The sequence below is a fragment of the Nicotiana sylvestris genome, chromosome 9 (assembly GCF_000393655.2).
Source record: "Nicotiana sylvestris chromosome 9, ASM39365v2, whole genome shotgun sequence".
In the NCBI taxonomy this organism is placed as follows: domain Eukaryota; kingdom Viridiplantae; phylum Streptophyta; class Magnoliopsida; order Solanales; family Solanaceae; genus Nicotiana; species Nicotiana sylvestris.
Window position 1 is genome coordinate 16,797,596 of NC_091065.1, and position 15,882 is coordinate 16,813,477.

Sequence of the window (15,882 nt, forward strand, 5' to 3'; positions counted from 1 at the left end):
AAGAATCCCGTTTCGATTGTCCTTTGATCAGAAAAACTCTCTTTACTTATGCCCTCCTCCGGAATGTTGTGTAAAGAAGAGGTGTGACAGAAGTTATGGCAACTTGACGTAAAAAATGCTTTCTTATATGGAGAGCTTGACAAAGATATTTATATGGTGAAACCACCCAGGTATATCTCTAACTTATATCCTGATCATGTATGCAAACTTAAGAAAGCCCTTTATGGCCTCAAGCAAGCTCCACGAGCATGATATGGAAAAATTGCTCAGTATCTACATTTCTGCGGTTATGATGCATCGCAATAAGATCCTAGCTTATTTGTTAAAAAACAAGGAGACTTGCATATAGTTGTTCTTTCGTACGTGGATGATATGATAATAACAAGAAACAATGAAGATGAAGTTGCTAGGCTTCAAGATGAGTTTTCCATAAGATTTGACATCAAGAAGTTAGGAGAGCTACACCTATTTCTTGGCTTAGAGGTGACAAACATGAACAAATGGATCTTTGTCACTCAAGAAGGATATGCCAAGAAACTCGTTGACAGGTTTGGATTGAAGCAAAGCAAAACATGTTCTACTCCTCTTGATATACGCACAAGGTTAAGGCGGGACGAAGGCTCACTTTTTGCAGATCCCAAGCCTTTTCGAGCTCTTATTGGAAGTCTCCTGTATTTGATTATTACAAGGCCGGACATTGAATTCTCGGTGGGACATGTCAGTAGATTAATGCAAAGGACAAGAAAGCCTCACTTAGAAGCTGAAAAGAGGATTCTAAATTATATCAACTCAACATCAGACATGGGCTTGTTCTTCCAGAAGAAGAATGATTTGGTGTTAGCTACTTATACAGATGCTGATTTTGGTGGTGATTTGGAAGACCGAAGATCTACATCGAGCTATCCTTTCCTTTGTGGTGGAACAAGTGTTTCTTGGTGTAGCAAAAAGCAAGACTCGGTTTCATTGTCAACCACAGATGCGGAGTATAAAGCAGTTGCTCTCACTGCTCAAGAATGTGTATGGCTGCAAAGACTTGCTGAAGACTTGCATCTACCTATATCAAATCCAATTGTGATCTATGGAGATAATCAAAGTTCCTTCAAGCTTGCAAACAATCCAGTATTCCATGCAAGAACTAAACATATTGAGGTGGAACATCACTTTATTCGGAAAATATTTTTGATAGAACTATCAATACTTTGGAAGTGCGAAGTAAGAAGAATATCGTTGATATATTCACCAAGTAACTTACTAAAGCTTCATTCGAGTTCTTCTATGACAAGCTTGGAGTAGTTTCCAAAATATCACTTCAAGGGGGAGTGTGAAAAAAAAAATAAGCTGGTATTTTGGAAAAATATAGAATTCTCTAGAATGTCCTAGTGTAGTATCCTTGATATTTATCTAGTAGACATATCTAGATGTTCTATAATGTTGTGGGAAGATAAGACATATCTAGATATTCTAGAGTGTTGTTAGAAGATAAAGTTACTAGAATCTTCTTTGTACATTATCTAGAATCATATCTAGAATCATCCATAGGCTAGTATAAATAGGGGGTGTCTTGTTCATTTGTAATGAAGCCAAAAATCAAGACAACCATCTTTCCAAAATAAGTTCTCCTATCTAAAATATATCTTCTCTTTTCAAGCTTGCCCTTCTTTAGTTGAATCCTCCAATCTTAGTTAACGATCTTGGGCTAGCAGAAAGTTTCCAAATAATACTCTTCTTCTGCTATTCTTTAACATACATACATACATACATACATACATACATACATACATATATATGTATATATATATATATATATATATATATATATATACATACATATATATGTATATATATATATATATATATATATATATATATATTGGAGCTCTGCTTATCTAACTACACAGTATAATTTTTCGATGAAGGGTGCTTAACTGACCGTTTTGCATTGTATATGTGATTTAATTCAATACTAACTATAAATTAAAAAGTATAACGTATAAATGAAAGAAATGAGTGAATCAAACCAGTGTCACTAGGATGTATCGACCTCGAGCCAAAGTGACCTCGAGATGGATCAAGAATAATAAAGCAAGAATAATAAAGCTAAAGGACAATTCTGATGAACGGTGAGCGAAAAAGTAAGAGAGTATATTCTTTGCCAATGAGTAGATGATGTTTACAATGATTGGGATCCCCATTATATAATAGGAAAAACTCTAAATAAGGTACATTTCTATTTATAGTAAAGAATCTTCTTGGAACAACTGTCTAATCGCCTAGTACAGATTCATACAAATCTATTCCTAGATTTATGCCATGATTTTGGGGACGTGACAGGAATCTTGCTCATTCTGTTATAAATCCATAACAGCATTATCTCGAGGCCTAGTCATATTACGCTTTGACATTCCTCAAACGCTTAATTCTTCAAGCCTTGTACTCTGTCATCGAGCTTGAGCCTGGTCCATCGAGCTCGAACTTGATCTATCCTGAATTCAGGCTTAAGTCAACCCCTCGAGCTCGGGAAATCGGGCATACCAGATTTCGATCGTATACAGATAGTCCCCACGTTTCTTAGAGTAAGACAATAAGAAATGATTTGATCTTCGATGCGCCGACGCCTTGATCATGATGTCAATCTCGTGATGTCAACGGCTGAAGTGATTGAAAATTTGCTTCCACATAGTTCCCAATGTCATTAATTGGAGGCGTCTAATAGTCGGCTATTTGGCTTCCCCAACACGCTTAAGCGGCCTCTATAAATAGGCCAACTTCACAATTTTTGCAAACTTTACTTCTCAAATCATTCTTAAAATCCCTTTAGCTCCTTCAACCTCTTTGAGTTCACCCCTCTCTCAATTTGCTCTTACTACAACATCTACTCCTTCTTTTCTCTTGAATTTACAAACCGCAATGGCTAAAACATCTAAAATTGTTCCTAAAAAAAGCCTCTTCATCATCGCAGCCGGCCAGAAGTTGAACGGTGGTGCCACCTTGTATCGAGTAGTGTATTCCTGGGCCATGCGAACTAACTTCCGATTTCAAAATCGATAAACCTACATCTACACCAGGCCGATGCGAGCCCATGCCCCGATACATCTGCTTGATAACCGAAGGTGAGCTTGAGCAGGTGAAAAAGGTTTGCAACTCGAAGAACAAAGATACGGTGATCCTTTCCCCTGAAGAGGATATCATTACTCATAAGGCAGAGTACTTAAGTGTGTATATCTACCCATTTACGTTGGGTCCCGTAGATCCAACTCTGGGTCCCATAGATTGAGTGATTCTTGATTTTTGCCAACAATACCAGGTGACGCTTGTCCAGATCTACCCTTTGTTCTGGCGCATCATCAATCTAATCAGATACTTCTCGAGCCTGGTCGAGGGATGCCTTTTACCCTCGACCACCTGATCAGTCTATACAACCCTCGCCTTTATCGAGGTGGCCTAATAAAGCTGCAATGTCGATCCACGAAATCTCTCTTCTCTAGTATCGATGAGGACAAGGACCGAGGATGGATGAGCCGGTTTGTCCGAATCAGGACCTCCAACCTGATTCTTGTTGAGAGGATGTTATTCCCCGAGGAATGGAACATGAAACGTAAGTACAGGTTTATTGATATTGACTTAATATTCTGCTTTCCTTACTCTTTCCCGATCTCATCCTTTTCTCGATCTAATCTCTTTCTGATGGTGCAACTGTTGCTTAGTTTCCTGGTGCAGTCCTGGACCTCGCAGGTTGGGTTTGGAAATTGGACTCTACTTTTTCATATGCGGAACGCAACTGGCGTGACTTGGCCAAGGGTCGATGTGAGGCTAAAAACCATGGTGAGTTCTCTTGTTTGCATATTTATGTTTCTTAGTGAAATACTTACTTTATCTTTATGCAGGCCTCGGAGACGTTGTTTCTATGCAGTCGCCCTCACCTGGTGAAGAAGAAATCTCAAAGCCCACCTAGGAAAATAAAAGGAAGAGGGGGTCGCCTACAAATTCCCCGAAGCCAAAGAAGAGCAAGGCTCGAAAGCGTAAGGCCGATACCGTAGCCCTATCTCTAGAAACGGCCCAACGTCTTCGGGGTGGGGATAAAGAAGAAGAAGATGATGACTGCTTGTTGGTAGCTCGAAAAAAGAGGAAGCACCGACGCTTCAAAGGCCGCTGAAACGATGGTGGTAGATGCGGTTCAATCTTGAATCGAAGATATTTCGGAGGGGAGCTCGAGCAAAGTCCTCGAGCCATCAGGTGGAGAAAGTGTGCCTCGTCCCGGGGGGACACTTGGTGGGTGAGCTCGAAGAGACTAATTATGAGGCCCGTCAAAGACAAAATAATATCCCAAGTGAATCACTTGGGGTAATCAATGTAGATAAGTCTCTGTCGGGCCCGCTGTTCTCCGAAGGGCAATTCAGAGATGCCCATCCATGAGGACTCTGGGTATGGGAACGACCCATGAAGAGAGTGACATTTTTCGGGAGTGTCTTGTGGGGATCGAGGATGGTCCCGATCCTGACGCCTCATTTATTTTTGATGAGGCCCAAAGGCTTTTTAAACAAGTAAGTTCTTGTCCTTAAAATAACACTTGTGCTTTATCCTTGTTGTACTGAGTCTTAACTTTTTCCATTTGTGAAGGCGGTGACGCTTCATTGAGAAGAGTTTTCCATGTCTCGTGCCAAGCTTGCTCGATGTGAGGCCGAGCTCAAAAATCTATCGGAAGAGTGGAACAGCCTCAAGATCCTCTATGTCAAAAAAGAGGGGGAGGTCAGCGAACTTCGAGCCGAACCGGCAAAGGCCCATCATGATATATTGAGCTTATTGAGCAGGTAATGCAAGTTCTTTTTGGGAGTTAACTGCATACTTATTTGATTTAGTGACGAACACCTTTAATTTTGCAGGCTCAGCAGAAGGGCGAGCTAGCGGAGCAGCTTCGAGAGGAGATTAAGCTGAAAGAGGCCGAGACCCTGGGGTGGAAGTAGCAAATGGACCATCTTGCCTCGGAGAAAGAGATGTTTCGGGGCCAGTTAGCTTCGGTGGAATGCCAACTTCAAAATGCGAAAAGGGAAAGCTTGACCCGGAGCTTAAATATTGAGGAGCTCGAAGCTAAATCGGCCGTCGAGCTTGCGAAGGCTAAATCCGAGGCAGGGGCATTTGTGGCTTCTTATCGAGCGGACGCCAAAGCTGATAACACTCGGGTACATGATATCTCTATTGCGGCTGAAGTTAAGTTATCATGTTCTCTCTACCATACCCGGTGACAGTCCCGGAGAGAAACCCTCGAGGAGGTACATGCTTGTGGCTTCGACCTCTCAGCCGACATTGAAAAAGCAAAGACTTTGGAGGAAGAGACTGTCGTTTTGCTCTTTGATGATGAGGATTCTGCTAGTGGTTCCGAGAGAGGGGGAAATGAAGATAAAGTCCCCGGGGAGGAGATTCCCGAAGATGCAGATCCCGAAGATGCAACTCCCGAGGATGTGGCTTCCAGAGATGTGGTTCTTAAGGGTGTGGCCCCGGAGTAGATTAGGTTCCTTTGTTTTGTGTTTTTGTGTGAGGTCCCCTCGTAGGTATTGTAAATATCTTTTGTAAACATCTTTTATAAATATAAAGAATTTCTCTGCTTCATCGCCGATTTGTACTGAATTTTATCTCATCTTCATTTGTGAAAAAGTTTGATGTTATACCTCTAACGATCAGTCCGAGTATTGGCTCGGACTCGGAATATAGTAAACCCTTAGGTTTTTTATTGATCAATGGGAGATATTTATAATAGAATAACTCCTAAAGTTTTTGTTAATCCTCGAGCTAGGTTTAAGTCTATTTGATGTGAGCTCGGGATGACGGGACTCTTGAGTCCGAGTTGAATGAGAGTAAGGTATCGAACTCCGCATGCTTCAGCCCTTAGGCTCTTTTATATTGGCCCTTAGGCTCTTTTTGGTCGGCCCTTAGGCTCTTTAAGTTGGGCCACTTCGGCCTCTAAGATGACTATAATTTTTCCCTCTTTTTGGCTAAAAGACTTAGTTAAAATTTCTTTATGCCTTAGCATGTGTTTTTTTGTACCCATTGGGTTTTTCGAAGGTTCGATCAATCGGAATCTCATTTGTAATCCGTTTGTGTTACGATAATTGAATACCTCTTGAAGTTTTTTTCGAAGGCTAATTTTATTGAAGCCTTTAAACTATTCGAGAGCTGATTTTATCGAAGCCCTTTTTGGAGGGTAGCTTTGTTTAACCGGTTTTTCAAAGTATTTGAAGGCCTTTAACTTATGGCGGAAGTCGGACGTCTCCAAATCGCATTATTTCGGCCATAGCCTTTTTATATGACCATAGTCTTTAATATGGCCGTAACCTTCGGGTATGTCTCTTGGACTTGTTTCCCGATAACCCTTTGAACTTGTTCAAAAGGTTAGTCCCCGAGTATGATGGCCTTGGCCTTTATGTCGAGGGGATGCCTCTTTGAGGTCTTATGAATTCGAGTTTAGATTACTCAAATGCGTCAACTATCGATGACAGTCCCCGAGTATTCGTGGTGTAATTGTGTTTTGGTCTTTGAGTCGTTTCTTGCAGAATCATAAGTATGACGTTCATATAGTAGAAAATTTCGTTGAGACATAAAGTGTTTTTTGATATATAAGGAATGTTTCTTTGAATAATTTGATACATGCGTACATGTTTTGTCGTCGGGGCTCGACTATTTTATATGGACACGGCTCATCTGACCATTTGGTCAATTACAAAATTTTTCTATTGAGGCCCTCTTTGGCGTGAAATATTTTCCTCAAAAATATAATCTCCGAGGGTGATGCACCCTAGTATTTGAGGTTGATTGAAAATAAGCCTTGGATACTGTTGAGTTCTCCTTAGGTAGCACATAGTTATTGCCTCGTTAAAAACCCTACCGGTAAAATCCATTTGGGACAAAATCCAATCTAAGGGAAAAAGAGTGCAACATGTGTTTTAAAACCCAAGGTCTGCATGTGGAAAGGTGCCCTCAACATCGATCGAACACCTGCAATGAGTTAGCCTTAAATTCAAATGAAAAAGGAGAAGGCCATACCTTACCAGTAATATTATTTGAGTAATGATACATTCCAATTGTTTGATAATTTCTCGCCTTCCATCGTTCTAAGTTTGTAAGATCCTTTACCGACAACTCCGATGACTCGGTACGGTCCTTCCCAATTCGGGCCTAGTTTCCCTTCATTCGGGTCTCGAGTATTGAGGGTGACTTTCCGTATAAATAAGTCCCTGATTCTGAAGTGTCGAAGGTTGGTCCTTGTTTTATAGTATCTCTCGACTCTTTGCTTCTGTGCGACCATCCGAACAAGTGCTACTTCTAGTTTTTCATCCAACAGCTCGAGGCTAGTACTCATATCATCGTGATTTGATTCCTCCGATGCATGTCAAAACCTAGCACTGGGTTCTCCGACTTCGACCAGGATTAAGGCCTCGAAGCCGTATACTAAAGAGAACGGAGTATCCCCCATGCTGAACTTTGATGTTGTTCGATATGCCCAAAGGACCTCTGGTAGGACTTCTCTCCATTTTCCTTTGGCATCGTCCAACCTTTTCTTTAGGTTTTGAATGATAGTTTTGTTTGTTCACTCGGCCTGTCCGCTCCCAGTTGGATGATATGTTGTTGATAAAATCCTTTTTATTTTGTGTACTTTGAGGAACTCTGTTACCTTGCTACCGATGAATTGCTTGCCACTGTCGCACACAATTTCGGCAGGTATCCCGAACCGACGCATGATGTGGTCCCAAATAAAGTCGATAACTTCTTTTTCTCTGACCTTCTCGAAGGCCTGTGCTTCCACCCACTTAGAAAAGTAGTCAATTATAAACAAAATGAATTTAGCTTTACTTAGTGTCGTTGGTAGAGTACCGACTATGTCCATTCCCCATTTCATGAAAGGCCACAGGGACAGAACTGACTGTAGTTGCTCTCCGGGTTGATGAATCATTGGTGCGAAACTTTGACATTTATCACACTTTTTAACAAACTCCTTATTGTCTTTTTCCATGCTATCCCAGTAATATCCTGCTCTAATAATTTTGCGGACCAAAGACTCGGCGCCGAGTACCTTCGTGGATTTCTCGTAGAACATAATCGGTGTCCCCCGGCCCTAAACATACCGCTAATGGTCCATCGAACGTCCTCCTGTACAATGTTCCATCTTCATCTAATGTGAACCTAGCAGCCTTGGTTCGTAGAGTCCTCGACTCTTTGTGGTCCGATGGGAGTTTTCCATTTTTCAAATAGTCAATATACTTATTCCTCCAATCCCAAGTCAAACTTGTAGAATTTATCTCGGCATGACCTTCTTCAATCACAGACGTCGATAATTGGAGGACAGTCCCTGGGATGATATCATCATCTTCTACAGATGACCCCAAATTAGCAAGTGCGTCGGCCTCACTATTTTGTTCTCGAGGCACATGATCTAGAATCCACTCCTTAAAGCGGTGCAAAGTTACCTGCATCTTATCCAAGTACTGTTGCATCCTATCCTCTCAAACTTCAAAGCTTTTGTTTACTTGATTAACCACCAACAGTGGGTCGCACTTAGCTTCAATGATTTCTACCCCCAAGTTTTTAGCTAACTCGAGCCTCATACTCGGCCTCATTATCAGTCAACCTAGAAGTTTTGATAGATTGTCTAATAGTACCACCTGTTGGTGGCTTCAAAACAATGCCGATCCCGGACCTTTTCACATTCGAGGCACCATCTGTAAAAAGGGATTTTAGCAAAAGTTTCTTTTCCACTTTGGGTACGAGGGTCGGCATAAAATCGGCCATGAAGTCGGCCAATATTTGAGTCTTGATGGCCGTTCAGGGTTGATATTCGATATTGTACCCACCGAGTTCGATTGCCCATTTGGCTAATTGGCCTGATAGTTCGAGCTTATGCAAAACATTTCAGAGAGGATAAGTGGTTAGCACACATATGGGATGACACTGAAAATATGGCTTTAGCTTCCTAGATGCGCTTATTAATGCAAGTGCTCACTTTTCTAAGTGAGGATATCTAGTTTCAGCATCTCCTAGAGTTTGACTTACATAATAAACAGGGAATTGCATACCTTGCTCTTCTCGAACTAGCACCACACTTACCGCTATCTCGTACACTACCAAATATAAGTAAAGCCTTTCATCTACCTTCAGGGTGTGAAGCAAAGGCGGGCTCGATAAGTATCGCTTCAATGCTTCTAAGGCTTGTTGGCATTCCGGGGTCCATGCGAAATTCTTTTTCTTTTTGAGTAAGGAAAAGAACCTATGACTTCGATCTGATGACCTCGAAATGAATCGACCCAAGGTGGCTATTCGTCCTGTTATCCTTTGTATGGCTTTCATGCTATCCACGATTGTGATATCTTTAATGGCCTTAATCTTATCGAGGTTGATCTCGATTCCCTGATTAGACACCATGAAGCCGGGGAACTTTTCCGAGCCGACTTCGAAGGGACATTTTTTCGGGTTAAGCTTCATGTTGTACTTCCTCAAGATTTTGAATGTTTCCTGCAAGTGAGTTAAATGGTCCTCTGCGCGTAGGGACTTAACTAACATATCGTCAATGTAAACTTCTATTGATTTACCTATCTACTCCTCGAATATTTTGTTAACTAGGCGTTGGTATGTAGCTCCTACATTTTTTAGCCCGAAAGGCATTATGTTGTAACAATAAGTTCCAAACTTAGTGATAAACGAGGTCTTCTCCAGGCCCCCCTAGTTCATCTGAATCTGATTGTACCCGGAGTAGGAATTGAGAAAGGTAAGGATCTCGTGGCGGGCCGTGGCATCGATCATGCGATCGATGTTAGGCAGTGAAAAAGAGTCTTTAGGGCAAGCTTTGTTTAAATCCTTATAATCTACGCACATCTAAGTTTGTTTTCCTTTTTAGGAACTACAACCACGTTAGCTAACCACTCAGGGTATTTTACCTCCCGAATAGACCCTATTTTAAGAAGGTTGGTTACCTCATCCTTTATGAATGTTGTCACACATCCTTTTTACTACTCCCGGAAGGATATAAGGGAGTTTTCTCTAATTTAAGTGACAATAGAAACGGGATTATTTATATTAAAATCAGAGTCGCCACTTGGGATAATTTATGGTGTCCCAAGTCACCGGTTTAAAATCCTGAATCGAGGAAGTTGACTCTTATTTATGGTCTGCAAACACAGAAATCCGAGTAAGGAATTCTGTTAACCCGGGAGAAGGTGATAGGCATTCCCGAGTTCCGTGATTCTAGCACGGTTGCTTTGATCATACTTGACTCAATTAAAATTATCTAATTACCTATGTGTATCTGCCTTTTTTAATAAGGAAATTATCTTGAAACGAGTCACGCGTACGTATATCCATTTGGTTTGGCGCGTCAAGAATTATATCACGTGTATGTGTCCATAACTAATAACGCTTTATTAGTATTAAGAAATTTGGCCGAAGTTGCGCGAACGCATACCTCGATTTATTTTTGAAAATTATAATTATATCACGCGAACGTGTACACAATCACTGTGATAGATTAATTAAGGGCGAGCATAAAGCGTTTTAGCGTATTTGGATTATTCCGATATCAATAACCAAATCGCTAATTATTAAAGAAATTGGGCGTAGGATATGGAATTAACATATTTGGCTTTTCTTACATGCTATTCAGACCAAATACCAGATGGCCTAATTAATTTGAAACCTTCCTCGTAGTTCCATGAATAAAAGAAATAATGAAAGTCTTAATCTAATGTCTTAACAAAATAATTCAAACATGGGCATGAGAAATGCTTAATGCCAATATTAATTAAAGCTTGAATAGAGCTAACCAAAACCCCAATAATCCATGTAAACACTCAGAAATCAGATGTCCCTATGAATGGACGGTATTAAAGTAACCAAAATCTTGAAAGAAGGCTAATCCTAGATCTTATATTTTCATTATTCATTGAAGTAGAACTAAACAAATAAAATAAAGAGGCATAATATATCATTTTAAAATAAACAAATCACGCAAACAATTAGGAAAAAGACAACAAAACATTCTGCTAATAATAACTTAGCCCACAAGAAGGGGAAGGGAACATATTTGAACAATACATGAAGAACTGGATGAAAAAAAGTTAAAAGATCGGACCTTTTATATAAATTATCTGAGTTGGAATTACACGAGCTTAACATCCGGAAAATTGTTGATCAGAGTGTTTACCGGCGACAACAAACAGAACCAAGCGACTGGAAAGAACTCAAACAGAGACAGCCGACCGGAGCTCAAACGGAAGCGCAGCAATTCCGAGACCTCGAACACAACTTCCAAATTTCAGCGAATTTGATGGCTGTTTTTCGTTGATTTTTGGCTTTTTCTTTTAGAAGTGTTTTGGAGGAAGAAGATCCGCAGCAGCTGCTGCGTTTTTATTACATGAAGAAGCTTCATTTTTTTTTTCTTTTCTACCTTTTGGATTGTCTTATGGGTGAAAATTTCTGTAGTTTTGGAGCTTTACATGGTTGGACGTTCATGGTGGTTTAAGGTGGGTTTCATGGCTGAAGTTTTGGAGAGGAGGTCCGGTGGCTGGAGACGGCTGAAGCTGTTCTTTCTCTTTTGTTGCTGAAGAAAGATGAAGGTTGATAGGGTTCAATGGTAAGGGTTGTGGGTTCTTTGGATAAAGATATGGGTTCAATTCCCCACTAAAGTAGTGTTTTTTTTGTTTCATTTTTTTAATACATTTTTTCACTACGACATCGTTTTCTAACTTAAGTACTTAAAGTTTCTTTTGTTTAACAGAAGCAATGTTTGCTTCTTTCTTTAATACTCAGAAGTCTTTGCTTCTTTCTTTGTTTAACAAAGGCTTTCTGGATTTTAATTTTTTAAAGACAAACTTTTTCTCCCAATTCCCAAATAAAAAAAACTAGGGTTCTGCTGGGGTTTCTTCCAATTCCCAAATCAAAGAAAAAGCTAGGGTTCTGCTGCTTCCTCTGCTAGGGTTCGTCAGTTTATCTCATGAAGTAAAGTTTGCTTCTCACCAACCCTACCTATCTTGACAAAAGTTCTGAGTTTCAATAGTTTTATTTTGGGACCAGTAAAGAAAGAATCTTAGGGTCCTAAATTTTGCTTTTTCCTCTATTAATTTGTGAAGTAAATTGTCATAACTAATAATCAAATCAATAAGACAAGTAGACAACTAAGCACGGTTTTAATTATTGAAACAGACAATGAAGATGTTTGCTTGAATCTGGAAATTTGGTGTTGATTGATGAAACTTGACACAAGTTAGATGTCGTCTCATACTTTTGTAATTGAAATAAAGTACATGATGATTTACTCTTTTACTTCAAGTAAATTTCTATTTTGTGATTTTTAGTTTTTTCTAGCAAAAGTCGATATGATCACGAGTTTTTACCAAGCTCAAGCTTCTGCAACTTCTTCTAGCTCTCCTTTGACAAGTTCTCCATGTCCAGTTATTAATAACAATATTAATCCTTCCCAAGCATCGGATAAAGTGTGTTATTATGAGCCCGATCCTGCTAAAAGAAAACCAATTTCAGAATATCCTCCTAATTTACGTGACCGTATAAGGAGAAATTATATACAAAATGGAGCTTGTCAACCCCGTGGTTTTGTCTTTCCAAAAAGAGATTTTGGGGGAATAATGCGTCACTTTAATCCTCAATGGTTTAAAACTTCATGTTCTCAATGGTTAGCATATAGCATTAAACAAGATGCAGCATTTTGTTTATGTTGTTACTTGTTTAGAAATGAGGTTGGAGGATATGGAAAAAAAGTAGGTGATGCTTTCACAACGGATGGTTTTAGAGGTTGGAATAAAGCTTTAGAAAGATTTAATTCACATGTGGGTAACGTGGGTAGTGTTCATAATCGATGTTTCAATATGATGCTAGATTTAATGAACCAAGAACAATCCATTCTAACTTCTTTGGACAAACAATCTGAGAAAATTAAAAGTGATCATCAAGTTCGTTTGAATGCTTCAATTGATGTGATAATGTATCTTTTGAAAGAAGGAATTCCTTTTCGGGGCCATGATGAGAGTGTAACTTCTACTAGGAGAGGCCATTTTTTAGATCTCTTAAAATGGTATGCAGATATGAAGGAAGATGTGAAAAATATGGTATTAGAAAAAGCTCCAAAAAATAATACCATGACTTCTCCTGATATTCAGAAAGATATTGTGAATTCTTGTGCAAAAGAAACGGTGAAAGAAATTATTGAAGACTTGAATGGGAATTTTTTTGGGATATTAGTTGATGAGTCTAAGGATGTCTCTCATAAGGAACAATTGGCTCTTGTTCTGCGCTATGTCAATAAAGAGGGTGAACTTATTGAGCGATTCCTTGGCCTTGTTCATGTTAAAGATACAAGTGCACATGCATTACAAAATGAAATATATTCTTTGCTTTTACAACATTCATTGAGTTCATCTTTAATACGGGGACAAGGGTATGATGGAGCTAGTAACATGCAAGGAAACATCAATGGTCTTAAAACTTTGATTCAGAAAGATAATCCTTCGGCACATTGCAAACATTGCTTTGCTCATCGGTTGCAATTGACTCTTGTAGTTGTTGCAAAGAAACACCATGATGTAAATAATTTTTTTGACATTCTTGCTAATATTTTGAATGTTGTTGGAGGTTCTTATAAGCGTAGGGAGATGCTTAGAGATGATCAAGCTAAAAAAATAGATGAGTTATTAATGCTTGGTGAAGTTCATACAGGAAGTGGATTAAACCAAGAACTTGGGCTTCAAAGACCAGGTGATACTCGTTGAGGATCTCACTTTAAGACATTGCGTAACTTTGTTTCTTTATTCTCATCGATTGTTCATATACTTGGAGTTCTTGCAAATGAGGGTTCAAATTATCAGGAGAAAGCATTAGCCAAAAGTCTAGTGGAAGATATAAGATCTTATGAGTTCGTTTGTATATTACATTTGATGTTAAAACTATTGGCAAATACATATGATTTGAATATGGCCCTACAAAAAAAAGATCAAGATATTGTTAGTGCAATGAAACTTGTTGATTTTACAAAGAGGCAATTGCAAACAATGAGAGAATCTAAATGGAATTCTTTGATAGAAGATGTCTCTTTGTTTTGTGATAAGAATGGTATTGTGATCCCAAAAATGGATGAGAAGTATGCACTTGGAAAGTCGAAGCGTAAAATCTCAACTGTTACATATTCCCATCATTTGTACGTAGAGGTTTTTTGTGCTACTATTGATTTGCAACTTTCGGAGCTTAATAGTCGTTTTAGTGAAGTGAATACTTCTCTGCGTCTTGGTATGACTAGTTTGAGTCCCGATGATTCTTTTGCGAATTATGATAAAAACAAGATTATGAAACTTGCTACATATTATCCAAATGAGTTCCCCGCTTCTAAGCTTGAAGATCTTAGTTATGAGCTTGACAACTATATTGACTATGTGCGAGAAATGGACAATGCATTCTCTAACTTGAAAGAGCTGGGTGATCTGTCAAAGACATTGGTTAAAACAAATATTTACAAGACATGGGGACTTGTTTATTTACTTGTGAAGCTGAGTTTGATATTACTTGTGGCTACTGCAACGGTTGAAAGAGCTTTTTCTTCAATGAAGTTTATTAAAAATGATTTGCGAAGGATTGGTGATGACTTTTTGAATGATTGTTTAGTTTGTTTTATAGAGGATGAAGTATTTGAAAGTGTATCTAATGATGCGATCATTGATCGTTTTCAAAACATGACAACTCGTCGAGTGCAATTGAAATGATAATGTTTATATTCATATATTGTGTTTGTCTTTAATTACTTTTTAACTATATATTAAATATCGATACTTATTCTTTAGTCGGTTTGATATTGTATATCAGTTTTAGGTTATAATCTTATTCTAAATTTTAGAACCCACATTCCAAATCCTAGCTCCGCCTCTGTGTGTAGGTGTGGAAGGGGTTGCGGCTAATTTTGGTAAAATTCCCATAATAAGAAATCAATGGCTGCTGTATTTTTAAAGAAGAAGAAGGAGTTTTTCGTGGGTGGTGTCGCTGACCTCTCTGCTTTTCACCGTTTTTTATGTGCAAATTCCCTTCCCCAGTTATTTTCGTCGTCCCCCCGTCTCTCCCCCCCCCTGTTCCCCCAGCCCTTTTTTTTCTTTTGTTCTCTGTGTGTTGATGATATATATAACTTGGAGAAAGAAAATTTTTGCTGACCAAATTCATGTGGTCCCCACAATTAGAATTGGGATAAAGAAGAATAAAGTTTGTTATGGAAAAAAATCTTTCAAATGAAAAAGTCACGTGAATATGGGAAAAAGTGGGAAGATGGGACCACTTCCAATTCCCTTTCTTGCTTTCCGTTCTTTGATTTTTCCGTTTCTTCTCGTTCCTTTCTTTTGTTTTTCTTCTTTTTTTTTTTCTGTTTTTTTATTCTTTTTAAGATTAACCAAAATACTAACTATCTAAATAACATGAAATATTAAAAAGAGAATAATATAGCTATGTTAAAGTAATTTAATTTTATTAAATCCTACAACTTAAATACTAAACTAAGTAATTATAGATATATTTTTGGAAATTTTCCTCCTTATATATTTTTTTTTTTAAACTAAAATGTCAAGACTATTTTTTTTAGAGTAAAACTAATTAGACAGAATATCAACTAGCTAAAAAAAGGAAAATATTTTTGTAAATTTTTTTAGGATAAAATAGAGTTAAAAGTTTAAAAGATAGTGAAAATAGTACTATTAGACCTAAAATTAATATCTAAGCACTAAAGGTATAAAATTTTAGGGAGAGTCAAAAATTACATGTCTACAAATGCATGCTTCACCTTGGACTAGGGCCTCCTTTTTTGCTTTACTGGTTTGAACTTGGGGTCAATGCATAGCCGGTCATTGTTATTTTTGGCGG

General features: G+C 38.6%; 2 protein-coding genes across 2 annotated transcripts; both read left to right on the top strand.

Moving 5' to 3' along the window:
* Positions 1–372: 372 nt before the first annotated feature.
* Positions 373–4,961, top strand: LOC138877271 (uncharacterized mitochondrial protein AtMg00810-like). Its single transcript, XM_070156867.1, has 3 exons — positions 373–1,119; positions 3,885–4,019; positions 4,881–4,961. The coding sequence occupies exons 1-3, from the start codon at positions 373–375 to the stop codon at positions 4,959–4,961; spliced, it is 963 nt and encodes a 320-aa protein (XP_070012968.1).
* Positions 4,962–12,353: 7,392 nt separating this feature from the next.
* On the top strand, positions 12,354–14,744 carry LOC138877272 (uncharacterized). The gene is made up of 2 exons (XM_070156868.1): positions 12,354–13,746; positions 13,828–14,744. Exons 1-2 carry the CDS (start codon positions 12,354–12,356, stop codon positions 14,742–14,744), a joined length of 2,310 nt encoding a protein of 769 aa, XP_070012969.1.
* The last annotated feature ends 1,138 nt before the right edge of the window (positions 14,745–15,882 follow it).